Source organism: Pan troglodytes, chromosome 1, assembly GCF_028858775.2.
Source record: "Pan troglodytes isolate AG18354 chromosome 1, NHGRI_mPanTro3-v2.0_pri, whole genome shotgun sequence".
NCBI classification, from domain to species: Eukaryota; Metazoa; Chordata; class Mammalia; order Primates; family Hominidae; genus Pan; species Pan troglodytes.
In genome coordinates this window covers 201,748,288-201,765,606 of record NC_072398.2, presented here as the reverse complement: position 1 = coordinate 201,765,606, position 17,319 = coordinate 201,748,288, and the positions used below count along the sequence as shown (strand labels likewise).

At 47.3% G+C, this 17,319-nt stretch overlaps 1 protein-coding gene and 2 long non-coding RNA genes across 21 annotated transcripts in view; 2 read left to right on the top strand and 1 right to left on the bottom strand.

Annotated features, from left to right (window-relative positions):
- Positions 1-11,777, bottom strand: part of MECR (mitochondrial trans-2-enoyl-CoA reductase) — a 37,133-nt gene extending 25,356 nt beyond the window's left edge. For 6 of the 19 annotated variants that reach the window (XR_001719355.4, XM_063783760.1, XM_016957649.3 and 3 more), the window contains exons 1-2: positions 11,535-11,738; positions 1,638-1,721 (exon numbers count right to left, since the gene is read on the bottom strand). Coding sequence is in view for 10 of the 19 variants with exons in the window: in XM_063783760.1 (XP_063639830.1) it covers positions 1,638-1,721; positions 11,535-11,710 (260 nt within the window). In the remaining 9 variants the exon portion in view is untranslated. Of the gene's footprint in view, positions 1-232; positions 288-1,637; positions 1,743-3,951; positions 4,073-11,534 lie in introns of those variants that run through there. The other 13 variants (XM_063783781.1, XM_063783797.1, XR_010147468.1 and 10 more) reach the window with 10 other exon arrangements.
- Positions 4,087-9,645, top strand: LOC107975865 (uncharacterized). The gene is made up of 2 exons (XR_001719368.3): positions 4,087-5,074; positions 9,496-9,645. It is a non-coding gene; the product is annotated as an uncharacterized LOC107975865 (long non-coding RNA).
- Positions 5,275-6,494, top strand: LOC107975866 (uncharacterized). Its single transcript, XR_001719369.3, has 2 exons — positions 5,275-5,421; positions 5,533-6,494. It is a non-coding gene; the product is annotated as an uncharacterized LOC107975866 (long non-coding RNA).
- Positions 11,778-17,319: the final 5,542 nt, after the last annotated feature.

The window sequence follows — 17,319 nt, the reverse complement described above, 5'->3', positions numbered from 1 at the left end:
AAGAAAAATCCTGCCCAGAGCAAATGGATTTCGGACTAGCTGCCCCTTTATATTATCCACAGTGCTTCTCTCCTGTATTTTCACAGATCATCAGAGTTTTTCTGTAAGCTGACAAAATTCATGTGCTCAAGCTGTTTAAAGACATTTTTTCTGCACATTTTCTATACGTTCTTCCTATAGCCCATAATGTTTTCTTCCACAGCTTCTCTATGAAGTGAGGAATTCAACTCACCCTTCAAGGCCCAGTTCAAAGTTTACTTCCCTTAAGACATCTTTTGATCCTCTTCCTAGTCCAAAAAAAAAAAAAAAAGTCACTTGCTCGGTGTTCCCATTGTACAGAATTATACATCATGCTATTTAAGACTATCTCATATGAGTTTACTAATGTTTAGTTTGTGAAGCCATTTCATACATTTTTTGTCAATTGATCAGGACAAGACATAGGTTCACAGTCCCTTTTCCAAAACTCTTGGGGCCATGTATTATCTACATACCCAGTGGGGGCTGTTGTAGCACCCTGTGATCAGATACATGAATGTTTCTGCAGCAAAATGTAGGAATACTCAGGCTAAGTGGGATGAATAAAGACCACATAAAAACCTCATGTTAGATCAGGTTTCCTTCAAATGAGTTATAGAAAAAACCTGTCAGTTTCCAGCGCTTTCAGGATTTTGGAACTGCAGATACAAATTTAAACTTGGATTCAGGTCTTTCAGACTCCGAGTTCAGAGCTCTTTTTACTTATCACCTAGTTTTGTAGTCGGAATGTGTGTATATGTGCTATCTCCTTGTTAGACTGTGAGCTCCCAGAGGGCAGAGAACTTTCAGTCTTAACTCACTGTTGAGCAAATGTCTGGGATCGAACTTTTCTCACTAGTGAGAAAATGTGGCATAACTGCCAGTCATGGCCGGGCGCGGTGGCTCACGCCTGTAATCCTGGCACTTTGGGAGGCCAAGGTGGGTGGATCAATTGAGGTCAGGAGTTGGAGACCAGCCTGATCAACATGGCGAAACCCCGTCTCTACTAAAAAAAAAAAAAAAAATACAAAAATTAGCCAGGTGTGGTGGTGTGCTCCTGTAGTTCCAGCTATTTGGGAGGCTGAGGCAGGAGAACTGCTTGAACCTGGGAGGTGGAGGTTGCAACAAGTGGAGATCATGCCACTGTACTCCAACCTGGGCGACAAAGTGGGACTCCGTCTCAAAAGAAAAAAAAGTGCCAGTCATTTAGGAAATCAGGCGCAGGGCCCAAACCAAAGGGACTTAGCTATTTGAACTTGCTCTTCCTCGTTTTAGGCTGTTTAGGAAAATACTCCTGCAAGATGGGCTCAAATAAAGATGGAGATTATCCTTAAGAGCATTCATTCTAGGCATACACATCTCACGTGCAGTGAGACTGCACTTCTTAAAAATCTAGATGACCGTGGTCAAGATGAGAATACAGGTAGATCTCAGTTCATAGATGATGGGTAGAGCGCAGATCTGGAGTGAAGCAGGCAGCCCTGGGTTTGAATCCTACCTTGGTCATTTATCAGCTAGATAAACCTCAGAATATTCCTCCGTAAAATGGGATAACACGAGAACTCAGTTCACGGGATTAAATGAGTTAATGTATGTAAAGCATTTATGGTAGTACCTACACAGTAGATGCTGAAGAAATGACAGCTGTTATCAGTTGTAGGAATATCCAAGGAAACCTCTGAAACAATTCCCTGGTTATACCTCTGAAAAGAATCACTGAGTCACTGAAAGGAAGACAGCAACGTTTTGGAAAATTCAAGTAAACGTAATTCAACAAATATTTATGGACAGTCGAAGAACCAGATACTGTGCCAAGGGGTTTCATGATGAATAAAGGTGGGCATGGTAGCACGCACGTGTAGTCCCAGCTACTTGGGAGGCTGAGGAAGGAGAGTTGCTTGTGCTCAGTTCAAGGCTATTGTGTACCATCATCACACCTGTGAATGACCACTGCACTCTAGCCTGGGCAACAGGAGACCCTGTCTCAGGGAAAAAAAAAAAAAAAAAATCCCCTTCTCAGGGCCTTGATGGACTGGGAACCCATCCGTGGAAACACTGGGAGAAGGGCTATAATAGAGGGAGGCTTGTGGTGCTGAGGTTGGCTGACAGTGTCTAGCCTGGTGGGAGGAAGAAAACAGAGGATTAGAAAAGGGTCTTTGGAAGAAAGGATACCATAGTTTGAAGGATAAATAGGCATTTACAGGGCAGATGGAGAAAAGACAAAAGGTTTTCCTGCCAGAGGGAATGACAAAGAATCTGACCCAGGAGTAGACCAGGCAACAGGTGTAATCTGCATAAGAGCCAGGAGAATGGAGAGGATTCAATAATGTAAAATCTCTTAAATAAGCGACACTAATGTCACTTGGTGATCAGTTCCATGTGGCGGGAGGGAAGAGAAGTCTTTGATGGCTCCCAGGCCTTTGGCTTGGACAACTGAATGCTGAGCTAGGGAGGAAGGAAGAGTAGATTTGGAGAGGGGACACAGGTGACCTGCAGTATGGATACAGAGCAGAGAGTGCTCAGGGCTAGACATACAGAACTGTGAGTTGGCTGGGTGGGTGGAGTCTAGGAGAGTTGAAAAACTTATTCTGGGTGATTTCACTGAACAATGAAATGACAACTTATGTCGATGGCTTACTGAGCTCCAAGTATGCTTAACATTTTATATACATGAGGACTGACTGCCGTTCAGTCCTCAAAATGCCTATGTGGAGGGTGGTATCACCCAAATTTAATGGAAAGGAAACTGAGGCTCAGAGAAATAATTTGCTCAAGAGTCTTGATCTTAAGCTAGACTCCAAAATGCAGGCTGTTGAACCCTATACCAGTATTCACTACGCTGTGTGTGCTGAATTTTTCTTGGAGATACTGTTAGGTATTTCTTTCTTTTTTTTGAGACAGAGTCTCGCTTTGTCGCCCAGGCTGGAGGGCTGTGGCGCAATCTCGGCTCACTGCAAGCTCCGCCTCCCGGGTTCAAGGAATTCTCCTGCCTCAGCCTCCTGAGTAGCTGGGATTACAGGTGCGTGCCACCACGCCCGGCTAATTTTTTTTTTTTGTATTTTTAGTAGAGACAGGGTTTTACCATGTTGGTCAGGCTGGTCTCAAACTCCTGACCTCATGATCCACCCGCCTGGGCCTCCCAAAATGCTGGGATTACAGGTGTGAGCCACTGCACCTGGCTGTTAGGTATTTCCTGCGATCCAATTCGTTTGGGAAATGCTGCCTACTAAGCCCCTTTCCTAAGATTCTGACTACACGTTAGTCATAAAGGCTCTGAGAAGTCCCGGAATAAAGAAACCCATGTGGCCTGTGTCATCCGGAGCTTTCCAGATTTAATGCGGGCTGGGAACATTACAGTATTTTCACAGCACAGCCTGCCCCAAACAGCAGTTTGAGAAACGATGCTCTGGGCCCCTCGTTCTCTTCTTTGTCTTCTGGGAAGCCCAGCAGCTCTGCCATTTGAGATTCACCGAAGTGGGAGGGAAGGAGAGTGAAGAGGGCCAAGCAGGGGTGAGGGTTTAGGAGATGGGAAGTTAAGTTGAAGCTGCAAACACAAGTGGATGGTGGCGGGGGCTGGCCCCACATTTGCTGCAAGCCTGGGGGTGGGGGGGGGTCCAGCTGCCTCTCACCAGGGAGGCCAGCCTTGGCCTGCCCCAGGGAATGCCATCAATACCACAGACACTGCTGTTCCTGCAGACAGTGCTAACCACGTCGTCAAGGATACCATTCTGCTGAGACAGGAGGGAAAACAGGGACCAAGTCTGAATTCCAAGAGTTAAACCTCTAGTGTAATGATAGCAATTTCTTCCCTGTTCTTTTAAAAAAACAAAACAAAACAAAAAAAACTCACCAAAGGAAACAGTGGCTATGTTTTGGAGTACAAATGAGGCACCCAACCCAGCCTGGCTAGATCTCAAATTGCTTCCCCCATACCGTTCACGTCCTCCGTGAGTGTAATGGCGCCATGCAACTCGAGGGGATGCCACTGTCCTCAATCAACAGATCCCAGCCTGGATAAGGTCACAATGGCTCCTTTGAGGCCAAGGCTGTACACCTGTGATGCCATATGAAGTACAAGGGAGACAAAAGCAGGCAGAAGAAAGAGCCTTTTGAGAGGGGGGAAAAGAGGCCAGTACCCTGGGGACTGGCACAGTTATACTTGCTGTGTAAGGTGGGCATTAGCTAGCTCTGCTGAGATATCTTTCCTGCGTTCCACATTTAATTAGCAATCATTTGTACTTATCTTTCATCTTTTACTCAATCACATCAAACGGTCAATATCATCTTGAGCAGGAAGAAGAGGTAGGGAGAAATTGTCACTGGCCAGAGACTTTCTCGTCTACTTAGTACAGAACCAAGAATGTTTGTGTCATCACAGGGCACCGACTTAGTACAGAACCAAGAATGTTTGTGTCATCACAGGGCACCAGGTGAATGTAACTGACTCTCATGTGGTCCTCCCCAGTCTGTCTGTGGTCCCCTGGTCACCAAACTGCCTTCTGTGATTCAGTGAAATGCCTGGTGTGCTAGGTACATTGTTCTGGGATTTGACTAATAATTAATAAGCAGGGCACAACTAGGCAATTGTGAAGGAATGAAGTTCCTCAGCTCGCAGCTTGTAAGGGCCTGGCTCCCAGGGAACTAAGGGAGTCCTGGGCTCTCGGGGAGAGCTCCTTTCCCTGAGCAAAGCTCCTTTGTTCCAGGTGGTTTGGTGTGCTGGGCACAACCACACCCTCCCTGCGCCTCTTATGGCTTCCAGGACTCCCACCATTCAGGACTCATTTTTTGGCTCTAGCACAATTGTTTTGAACTGAAGGAATCAGAGACTTAGGGCAACTTCTGGAAGTTTCTACCCAGTTGGCAAAGAAATCTTCTCAATCCCCTACTTTCCCTAAACTAAGAGGACCAGAAAGTCTGCAGGCCCCATGATATTCTACATCTGCTGACACCAGGGAAACTCCACTACAAGGGAGTTGCAGTCTGTCACTCAACTTGCTGAGGACCAACTCTCGGGGGCACAGTCCCTACCTGCAAGCTGCTTGGATCTCTTTGACAGGTAAAAACACAACCACGCAGCTCCTGTCTGGCTGGAGGCTGGGAGGGCTATTGATTGTGTAATGAACCAAGGGCCAAGAGGGGGTCCTTGGTAACATCTTGTGCCCAGGATCCCAGATTTCAAACCAAATCATTGCTCCCTGGAGGCTGCTGGAACAACCATTGGTGAGCAGGCAGTCAATGCCTGCGTTACTTTCATAGAATTGTCACAGCCAGACAACTGTTGGAGCAAAGAGGATTCACATCTCATGATAATTTCCATGGCTGCAGTGTTATGCTGAGAAGGATGTTGAGGGCCCATCTTGTCTTGGCAGGAAGAGCGTTGTCTGGGGAGAATGTGATAAAGAGGTGTGTAGGTTTTGAGGTCTATAGAAAGGGACTGTGAAGGTCTGCCTGGGGACAGCACACATACCCATATTTACCACTGCTGACCTTGGTCACTCTCTTCATTTTATCAAGGAGTAACTGAAGATAATTGGAGACTAACGTGATTTCCTCACTGCCATAATTAGTGGCAGAGGTGGGACTGGAACACAGGCAAGAAACGTCCCAAGTCACAGGTTCACCTTGTGTCATCTTTGCTTTTCCTTCTCTAAAATGAGGACCCCTCCCACCTCACCCAGGGTGGGAAAGGCCAGTTCATCCCAGAGAGCTGCTAGGAGAGGGCAAGACAACTTGGAGTGGCTCCGAGGGGCAGCTTTCCTCCCGGACTCTCTGGACGGAGAGAAAACCCCAGTCTTTTGTGTGATTCCTGGGGGGTGTGCCTGCAGCTTTCACCTTCAGAGGCAACAATGAGAAAACCAGGGTAGCAGGGCTTGGCCCTAAACTCCACAGCGTAGTCTAAAGGCCAGATGGAAGGTAATGTACGAGTTATAGGATGTGGAATCCGCTTAAGCTTGAGCCCTGTGATCTAAGGGTAGTCCCCTCTGAGCTGGTTTCAGCAGACACCTTTCTCACAGGATTACATATGAGTGCACAGTAGGCAGTCAACAAATATGGACTGATCACACACACCATGTTTTCTCTTCCCTCGGGGTCTTTGCACATGCAGGTTCCTCTGCTTGGGACATTTCTCCACTTTCTCTCCTCATACACTGCTCACCGGATCTCTGGAGCACTCAGTTTACACCGTGTCTTCAGAGAACACTCTGACTAACCCGAGGGGGTTAGGTACCCCCCTTCTGGGTGTCCACAGCACTCTGAACATATCCCATCACAGCATTTACCCCACTGGACTATGGCGGCCTTTCTCCTGGATTAGGCTGTGAGGCTCTGAGGGCAACGACCACAACAGATTCAACTCTGTACCCTCAGTGCCTTGCACTCAGTAAACTCTCAAAGAATACATGCTGGCCAACTTACTATATCAATGCCTTCTGTTCCCACTCCATTCATGACCACAATAAAGAGCTCTAAACAGAGCACCAAACCCAAAATGCTATTTTTTTCCCCAAAGTACTAAAATGTGGGTTTAAAAATCAAGTCACCTGCAGTTTTGCTTTATATTAACTGTAAAAAGAAGAAATTCCTGAGAGTAAACAGTGCCCTATAGTGAGAATGGACAGGCTGGGGCCCCACCACCTGCTCCTCCAAAGTCCATCTGGCTTAAGACAGAATGGGTAGGCTGGGTGCCGTGGCTCATGCCTGTAATCCCAGCAATTTGGGAGGCTGAGGCAGGTGGATCACCTGAGGTCAAGAGTTCAAGACCAGCCTGGCCAACATGGCGAAACCCCGTCTCCACTAAAAATACAAAAATTAGCTGGGTGTGGTGGCACGCGCCTGTAATCCCAGCTACTCAGGAGGCTGAGGCAGGAGAATCACTTGAACCTGGGAGGTGGAGGTTGCAGTGAGCCGAGATCGCACCACTGCACTCCAGCCTGGGGGACAGAGCCAAGCTCTATCTCCAAAAAAAAAAAAAAAAAAAAAAAAGACAGAACGGGTATATGTCCACGGGTTTCCAGCTTAGTTTCATTGTTGTACTAGCAGCAGGCAGGTGAGAAAGCCAAGATGATCAGGATGCTGTTTTACAAAAGCCTCGGGATCCTGAAAAGGGGAGGAGACAGAGAATGGTATTTCTAAACTTTCCCAGGATTGGGGCTGCCCTTTCTATAGCGTAGAAATTTGGGGTTACCTGAATGACCTACAATTTCACCTTCTCTTCTGACCTTTTCCCCAATTTTATAGTCCATCTCATTCTCAAAAATCATTTGAGACTTTGGGAGGTTGAGGCAGAAGGATCGCTTGAGCTGAGGTGTTTGAGATCATCTTGGGCAACATGGTGAAACCCCATCTATATTTTTTATTTAAAATATTTAAAAAAGTTTATTTGAAGAAATCATTTGAGGTGACTGCTGTTGTTTCCTCAGGCCTATGTCTATATCAAGGACTTTTAATAAAGAAGGGGCATCCTAGCTGTATGATCTCGGATAAGTGCCTTTCAATCTACTTGAGCTTCAATTTCCTTATCTGTAAAGTAGAAGTAATAATAACCAAACTGGATTGTTGTGATTTTAAAACCCCGTAATATACAGGGAGCATTTAGTCCAATGCTTGCTATACAGCAGGTATACAATAAATGAAAGCTGTTTTCACCAGAAGATCCAGAGAATGGCAAAGTTCTGAGGGGACTTTCAGGAAAAAAAGAAGGCAAGAGAAGAACTAAGGGTTTCTGGGAACTATCTTTTTTTTTTTTTTTTTTTTTTTTTTTGAGACACAGCCTCACCCTGTCGCTGAGGCTGGAGTGCAGTGGTGTGGTGCAATCTCAGCTCACTGCAACCTCTGCCTCCTGGGTTCAAGCGATTCTCCTGCCTCGGTCTCCCGAGTAGCTAGGATTACAGGCATGCACCACTGTGCCCGGCTAATTTTTGTATTTTTAGTAGAGACAGGGTTTCGACATGTGGCCAGGCTGGTCTCGAGCACCTGACCTCCGGTGATCTGCCCGCCTCGGCCTCCCAAAGTGCTGGGATTACAGGCATGAGCCACCATGCCTGGCCCCTGGGTTTCTGGGAACTATCTGATAGGGAATCTAGAACTCTGCACAAGGGACAGTGGCTATGGAGAACTCTGAAATTTCTCAAATGTTTATCATTCTTCTGCACAGTCTTACTTTACTTAGATCTACAGTTTAATCTTTTAAATAAAAAAGGCCCAAATACTTATTTAGGGAATCCCATTTTGGAAGAAAGGGAAAGAAACTAAGCAACAGGGGAAAATGGCTTAGGAGAGAACAGCTGCAATGTTTGGAGGCCAACAGGAATGAAAACAGGGAAGTGAGAACAGGAGAAACCTGGAGGCCCCCTTTTGAGGATTCAGACCTGAGAAGGCTGTTCCTCATTCCTTCCCTCCTGCTTGCAGAGGTGTGGCCCACAGCACAAGCATCACAAACCACACTAGTTCTGAGAATGCTCTGTTCAGACTCTAGGTAGTCCCATGACCCCTACCTGGTGTAACCTGACCCAGACACCCAGTTACCAGGATGTGTAAAGGACACCTGATTCTTTCTGTGACAGTGTGGTTACCCTAAACCTTGTAAGACATGTCTACAGAGAGAATCCCAGTCTCTGGCTTCAGTCCATACGAGAACAAGTAAAGCCGCCTGAATCTGGGTCAGAAAGTAAAGTTGCCCTTCTGGAGCACGGGGAGAATTACTGCTTGTCTGACAATCTGTATCCACAGGGCAGTGGTTCTCAAGCCTGGCCTGGGCAGCAGAGTCACCTGGAGAGCTTTGAAAAAAACAGATGCTCCAAGCCATCCTAGACCTACTAAGTACCTCAGGAGTGGGGCCTAGGAATACATACGGTAGTTTCTAAAAGTACTACAGGTCAAGCTGGGTGTGGTGGTACACACCTGCAATCCCTGCTATTCAGGAGGCTGAGGTGGGAGGATCCCTTGAGCCCAGGAGTTCAAGACCAGCCTGGGCAACATGGCATGATCTCATCTCAAAATAAATAAATAAATATATATATATAAAATAAAAGCTGTCTGATATTTTATGTGGGCAAATACAAAAAATAAAAGCACTACAAATGGTGACTGTGCTGTGAAGCCAAAGTTGAATATAATGCTTTGTGGAAGTATCTTTTTTTTTTTTTTTTGAGAGGAAGTCTTGCTGTTACCCAGGCTAAAGTTCAATGGCGCGATCTCGGCTCACTGCAACCTCTGCCTCCCAGTTCAGGCAATTCTCCTGCCTCAGCCTCCCGAGTAGCTGGGACTACAGGCTTGCACCCCCATGCCCAGCTAATTTTTGTATTTTTAGTAGAGACAGGGTTTCGCCATGATCTGCCCATGTTAGCCTCCCAAAGTGCAGGGATTACAGGCATGAGCCATCGCGCCCGGTTGGAAGTATCATGTTTTGAACTAGAGGGAAATTACTGAAGTTCCACAGAAGGACATAATAGAAGCTGTCTTTTTTTTTTTCCTAAGTGGCATCTGCAAACAGACCGATCTGTTCCAGCTTCTCTGGCTCTCCAAGAGGAGGGAATCAATTAGGAGGCAACTGCATTCAGCTGAACTTTCCCAGGCCTTCCTCATCACCACAGCAGAACTTAATAAAAGGTTCACTTTTTTCGGAAATTTAGATTTAGATTGAACTAACATTTTAGGAGCACCTGTTTTGTGGCAGGTCCTGCTGCAGACACAAACTACAAGTCCGTGGGAGAGACACTCCATGGTTCTCATTTGGGGTACATTCCTGGAAATGGAGGAGTGTTCATCAGAGCTGTACCAGTTCCTTACAATGCAGTCCTTAGTGAGATGTCTTCCCTGACACAATGCTTTATTACCTACGATCAACATACAATTTGGAGTTTACTGACTGATGTGTCTTCTTGACATTCTTTTCATTTCTGTAATGCTGGATGTGGCTAGGCTGATTGCATGACCTTGAATTTATCTGAGGCTTATCCTCACCACCTGTCAAAACATCTAGCTTGATTTTTTTTTTTTTTTTTTGAGACAGAGTCTCGCTCTGTTGCCCAGGTTGGAGTGCAGTGGCGCAATCTCGGCTCACTGCAACCTCCGCCTCCTGGGTTCAAGCAGTTCTCCTGCCTCAGCCTCCTGAGTAGCAGGGATTACAGGTGCCCACCACCAAGCCCGGCTAATTTTTTTGTATTTTTAGTAGAGATGGGGTTTCGCCACGTTGGCCAGGCTGGTCTAGAACTCGTGACCTCAGGTGATCCACCCGCCTCAGTCTCCCTAAGTGCTGGGATTACAGGCATGAGCCACCGTGCCCAGCTCTAGCCTGAATTTTAACCATTAAAGTAATACCACATTTGCCTATCCTTTGGAAAATAATCAAACTATTTGCTGGGAATCAAAGAGTTAAAAGGAAGGTACTGCACAAGAGTATGCAGGTGTTTTTTGGTGGAGAGCACTACATAGATCTTAGGTGATTACCACTATGAACTTTGTCTGTACTGTCCCCATTTTTTAAGATGATGAAACCGAGGCTCAGAGAACCTCAGTAACTTGCCAAATGCAAAGCTAGGACAAGGATTTGACCCCAAGTATTTTGATTCCCAGAGCTGTGCTTTTGCTTTAGCTCCACTTCAGTGGCCCCGATAGCCCTTCTGAATGGCTATTTATGCGCAGATTTACAGCGGTTGGCAACTGACATACTGTTTTTATCAACCACATGCAAAAAGCATGAATTAAGATCCAACAGAATTTTAGGAGGAGGACAAAGTCATAAAAGTAACGAGAAGTTGAATGACTTCTCTAAGACCAAACAGCTACTAAGAGGTTGAGCCTGTATTCGACCAAATATAGATACTTGGGTCTGTATGGCACCAAAGCAGCTCTTTTTAACCAAGCCAAGATGCATATACGGTGCAGTGGAGAGAAACATGAGTTTGGAATCAGAAGCCATGGATTCCAGTCTCCCGTTCCAATCACTTATTAGCGGTATCACTCTGGGCAAGTCCCTTGCCCTCTGGAAACAATGATCTATGACCTACTCTTTACTGACAAATGAAGATCCAAATGGATGTAAAAGTATTCTGAAAACTTCTTCCAAAAAATAATAATAATAGTAAGAACTCACGCAGGTCAGTCAGACATAGGTTGGAATTCTGACCCTGTCACTTACTGGCTGTGTGACCTTGGACGAGTGATTTTACCTCTTCTGCCTCAGTTTTCATCTGCAAAATGGGGATAAATCAATAACTACCCCAAAACATTGTTGTGACAATTAAATGAGAGCATCAATTTAAACAAGGGATTGCCTGACACAATATTCGATCAATAAACATCAGCCATTAATACCCTGATAATTGCCTCTCGGGTCTTCAGCTACCTTCAAGTACGGTCTTTCTGAGCTACCCAAAGCGCCCTGGGCTTCGGCTTCGGTTTGCTATTCTCTGCCCCCTTCCTCGGACCCTGTCCCTCTCTTCCCAGTCCGCAGCTCGTGTTAAAGCCCTCCAGAAACCCCAGTCCCCTTCCCCGGTTTCGGCGCCGTCTCTTACTCGACGACCTTGGCTGGATCCCCGTGGTGCCCATAGACAAGCGCCCGGACCCGGGCAGGCTCGGCGGATGCGGAGTAGGAGGAGGCGGCAGGTCCGTGACAGCCAGAAGCTGGGAGCAGCCCCCGCCACTGCCGGGCGGGGGTTCGCACCCGCCACAGGGTACTGCAGACCCACATGCTCGCTCCAACCAACACAGAGCCTGACGCCCCCGGCTACGTCATCTTCCAGCGACCGCGCGCCTGCGCCCCGCCCCTGCCCCGCCGGGTGACCACTCCCCCTTGCTCCCTTTGAAGGGCGTTTCCTTCCTTCGCTGCCCAAGTGGTGGCGCCTGGCTAGACTGCGTGTGGGCCCCGGGAGGACCCGGGGATGCGGAGCTTGCGAGGCCGCCAAAGCTGTTGTCTCAACAAGGAGAGTCTGGGGCTAGTCCAAAGTCGTGTCTACAGCCTGCAGTTTGGTGTTTGATTTGGAGGAAATATTTACTCTCCCTGGCCTCAGTTTACCCTTCACATAATATATTGAGTGCTCACCGAGCCAGGCTCTTTAAGGTATTATCTCATTTAATCTCCACTACCATGTAACGGCATAGGGAGGCAAAGCTTACTTCCCTACACTGAGGAGAGTACACGAAAGCTGCTGTGGAGGCAGGAGTATGGGGCTTGGAGTTAGAAAACTTAGGTTCAAATCCTAGCCCTGCCACTTCCTAGCTTGGCCACCTTGGGCAGGTGAAACTCTGAATTTTTCTCATCGGTACAATGGGGATAATATGCCTCCTTCCAGATTGTTGTGAGGATTGGATGAAATAATAGAGGAATGCTATTGTGGGTGGGAGAACGCACTGTAAAAAAACTGTTCAGATCTAAGACAGGAATCACAAGGAGAAGGGCCCTCTCTCAAAATGCTCACAGTGTAGAAAGGGATTAAGTGGAACACTGGAAATGCCTGTAAAAAGGTGTAGCCCTATGAAGGATCTAGTCTTATTTTTGGTGTAGGGAAGACATGAACATTACTAAAACCCCAGATCGAGCTGTGGCTCGTGCCAGAGTGCAATGCTGTAGTCTGAAGAGAGGTGCTCTGGGATGGGGTGGGATGGAGTGGGGGCTCTTGGAGGAGGTGCTGTTAGAGCCAGCCCTGTGATTCAAAATCTTCTGTGTGCATAAAAATAATCCGAGGTCCCATCTTAGACCTACTGAATTAGAATCTTGCGGATGGGGGTTCCAGGAATCTACATCCTTACAAGCTCCCAAGAATATTCTGATGCAGGTGTCCCAGGAAACAGGTTTTAAGATACTGAGCCAGGGCTTTGAAGGATAAGGAAGAGTTCCTTTCTCTGGATTTTATTGACTTGAAGCTTGCCATCTCCAAGCCTTTCCTCTGAGGAAGAGAGCACAGCAAAGTACTGTGAGCTAGATTTGGACAAACCTGGCTTTATGTCCTAGCTCTGCCATTTTCCAGCCATTTGATTTCGGACAAGTCACCAGGCCTCTCTGTGTCTTCACTTTCTTACTCTTAAAATGGAAGGAATACTAGTTATCTGTTTCAAGATTGTTGTGAGGGTCAAGTGAGATATTATCCACTTGAAGCATTTAGTACAATGCTTGGCACATGGAAGCATTTGATAAATATTATCAGGGGGTTATTGTGATTAAATGAGAAATATCACACATAAAACCCTCAGACTAGGGTCTGGCTCATCGTATGTGCTCACTAAATGTCTGTACTTGTTTTTATTATTAGAGAAAGTTGGTGTCCCATGGTGGGGGAAAGGCTTGGCCCCACATTTATGTGCCAGCACACACACGATGACCAGTCCTGCTTACCCTTTTCCCCAGTGACACATAGGCTTACTTGAACTGGGAAGTACAACGTAACCTTCTGTTGTAAGACTCCCTAGGTGACATTGAGATGTCGACATTCTCTTCTTCACCAAATTGGCTCCTCTGAATTTCTGGGGAGCCCAGTCAGGAAGCCTGAAGAATCATCCAGCAAGTCCTCCTCCTTGGGGCTGGACTTTAGCCTCCTGTGCATCCCAATAGCCCTCACTTTTAGTCTAGGCCATCTGGGTTCTTGCAGGGGCATAGTTTGAGAACTACTGACTGAGGGGTTCAAGTCCAATTTCCCGGACTTGCATTCAAGATTCTTTGCACTCTGACTCCCACGCTGCATTTCCAGCTTCATTCTCTCCTGTTGGACCGTGCATAGCCTGTGATCCAGCTGCATCTGATACCCGTCTTCCCCAGTGTGTCTTGTGCCTTTATTCAGGCCACTCCTTCTGCCTGAAATGCTGTTTCCTGCCTCGGAAACTCCAGGTTCAGATGTCATTTCTTTGATGTTTCACAACTCCCTAGGTCATCTGCTGCTGCCTTTGTGTTTTCTCTGGAGCTGTGTTATGGCCTTTAGTACATCGTCTCTTATTTATTCCCCTCCAGGCAAGAATGGAGCCATGTTTGGTTTATCTCCATAACACCAGCACCCGATATGAGCCTGGCACAGGGTAGGTGTCATAAATATTCCATGAGTTGCAGGTAATTGAATTTCCTCATGGCCTAGAACTGTCTGTGGTGCCATCTCCTTTTCCCTAGATTTGGGCTGGTCACTCCAGGCCAGGAATTTCCTTCTTCCTTCTTCTCTCAAGGATTATAGAAGTTTGTGGTCTTTTTTTTTTTTTTTGAGACAGAGTTTTGCTCGTTGCCCAGGCTGGAGTGCAATGGCGCGATCTTGGCTCACTGCAACCTCCGCCTCCCAGGTTCAAGCAATTCTCCTGCCTCAGCCTCCTGAGTAGCTGGGATTACAGGTGCCCGCAACTACGTCTGGCTAATTTTTGTATTTTTTCTTTTTTTTTTTTTAGTAGAGACAGGGTTTCACCATGTTAGTCAGGCTGGTCTCAAACTCCTGACCTCACCTCTGCCTCCCAAAATGCTGGGATTACAGGTGTGAACCACTGTGCCCGGCTGAAGTTTGTAGTCTTTTAAAAGTAAAGCAGAAAGTCCTCTTCTCATCTGTCTACCTGTTGCTTGTGTTCTCTTTCTCCCTCCATTATAGTCTGTGCCATCTTCCCCTGCACAAAGGGCAAAGGGATGTGGAATCAGTCAGAACTGGGTTCAAATCTAGGGCCCGCCGTCTATTTACTAGCTGTGTCACCTTGGGCAAGTGTCATATGCTCTCTGAACCTCAGTTTCCACACCCATAAAATGGGATCACTGGTAAAACTCCTATTTTGAGGCTCCCTCAAGACCCCTCTGCAAACAGCACCCTTGGTTGTTTCTTCTGTTCACTGGTTTTCTCTCCTTGAGTTTCCTTTTCTGGGTGGGCCTCTCTGGCTCCTCTCTGCTCCAGCGTCTCTGTATCTTAGTTTCTTCCCTAAGGTTTCCCCTTGGTTTCTTCTTGCTTCTGCCTCCCTCTCCCTATTTAATTATCTGTGTCTAATTCTTGCCTGCTGTGTCTTTTGGTCCCTTTCCTAACTCAGTGTGGAGCTCATCAGCTCTCACAAGAGAGGAGACCAAGAGCCCAGGAACTCTCAACCCAGCGATACCTCCTCCAGCCCCAGGGCAGCTTCAAGGTGTGTCCATCTCAGCATGAAGCCAGCTAGGAGAGGGGCAGGGCACAGGGAGGGCCTACATATACCTTGAACTCCTATGCTCTGTTCAGTGTCACTGCCCAGTGGTCAGACCCATCTGCCCATGGCTTTCCCTACTTCAGCAGTCTTTATAGCTGGAGCTGTAAAAAAAAACAACAAAAAAACACCAGAGATCAGAACTTATTACTCCTTATTACTCCTCTGCTTAATTACTCCACTTCAGTGGCCTCCCATTAATTACTCTTAGGGTTGAACCTGAAGCCCCTTCCTTGCTCATGGTTTCTTGCCTGACCTACAGACCCTGCTGACTTGTCTAGCTGCACCTGGCTCCCTTCTGCCCCCGACTCACTCCATGCCAGCTGCCCGGCTTCCTTGCAGCTGCTTGTACCCACCAGCTCCTGCCTTTGCACAGGCTGTCCCCTCTGACTGCAATGTTCCTCTCCACTGATTTGCATGAGGTTGGCTCCTTCTCATACTTCAGGTCTCAGTTCAAATGTCACCATGTCACTTCTATAGCAAAGCCCTCTTGGACCACTTATCTAAAGGAGATGCCCCTTCCCTATCTTCTTTATCATTATACTCCCTCGTTTCCTTTAGCTTGCATATCTTAGATGGTAATGATATATTTATGTACATGTTTGCTGTTGGGCTCTCCTACTAGAATGTAAGATTCATGAAGGCTAGGACCATTTCCCTTTCATTCATTCCATCCAGTCAGTATTTATTGAGCATCAATTACGTGCCAGAGGCCGGGCGCGGTGGCTCACGCCTGTAATCCCTGCACTTTGGGAGACTGAGGCAGGTGGATCACCTGAGGTCAGGAGTTCCAGACCAGCCTGGCCAACATGGTGAAACCCTGTCTCTACTAAAAATACGAAAATTAGCCGGGCGTGGTGGTGGGCACCTGTAATCCCAGTTACTTGGGAGGCTGAGCCAGGAGAATTGTTGGAGCCTGGGAGGCAGAGGTTGCAATGAGCCAAGACTGCGCCATTGCACTCCAGCCTGGGCAACAAGAGTGAAACTCCATCTCGAAACAAAATAAAATAAAATAAAATAATAAAAACATGCCATATACTGGGCACGGAAATACAAGATGAGTCTTTTCCCAAGGGAGCTCATTTCTAGAGGTGGAGACAGATAATGAACTCATCATATAGCCCGCACTCTATTTGAAATTGCAACAATTCCCCTTGCCTTCCCTGTCCCCCCACCACCCCCAAATTTCCTGGTGTATGAGACAGTGATAAGGGACGTACACCAGAGGGTTTGCTTTTTTGTTTTTGTTTTTTTGGTTGTTTACTGTTCTTGTCTTCCCACTGGAATGTAAGGTCCATGAGAGTAGGGAATTTTTGTCTGTTTTATATCTCTACCCTGGCCTATAGTAATTGTTGAATAAATGAATAGACCCCAATAAATATTTGTTGAATGAATAGGTGTCCAGATGGGAGGAAGGTCTCAGCCCCTATTCAATTCAAACCAAACAACTTTGATTCAAATCTCGGTGCTGTCAAATACTGTTGCATAACAGTGTTTATGCAGTATAATTGTTGCATACCTAATATATGATGATTAAATGAGTCCATGTGGGTAAAACACATAGAAGGTACCTGGTCTTACATAGTAATGAGCAACGAGTTTGCAGATCATAGTGCGAGGGCTCATTGTGGGTAGAGGCCCAAATACATTTAACCTGTGTAGCCAGAAGGTAGAGTAGGACCAGTGAGGGCTAGTGAGGGAGGTAGACTTGCACGTCATGAAATGAAAAACTTTCTAAAAGCCGGCGTTTCCAAAGCCCCAACAACCGCTCTTGGCCAGGTGATGAGCGCCCTGTTCCTGGAGGTATGTAGAACACGCATTTGAAGGCGCCAAGGTACAAGGGATTCAGGCATCGGATGGGACAGAGGCCGGGTGTCCCTGGGTCACCGTCCCTGAGAGCGCTGTACGGGAGCTAGGCGTGGGCCATGAGCGTGCTCGCCTGGCAGTGTTGGTGCCCTGTCCGTGGAGACGTCCGTGGGCGTCCAGACCCAGCCGCGGGGCCTCATGGCGGGGAGGATGCGGGAGCGGGGGAGGGGCGCGCCAGGGCTAGCGGGCGGCCGGACCCGCTGCAGCACCCGCCGTGGCCAGCAGGGAGCGCCGCGAGACCGCCGAACCCGCGGCCGGGCCTGACGTCAGCGCCCCGCTTGCTCCGGCTCCCGCTCTGGACTCGGCGCC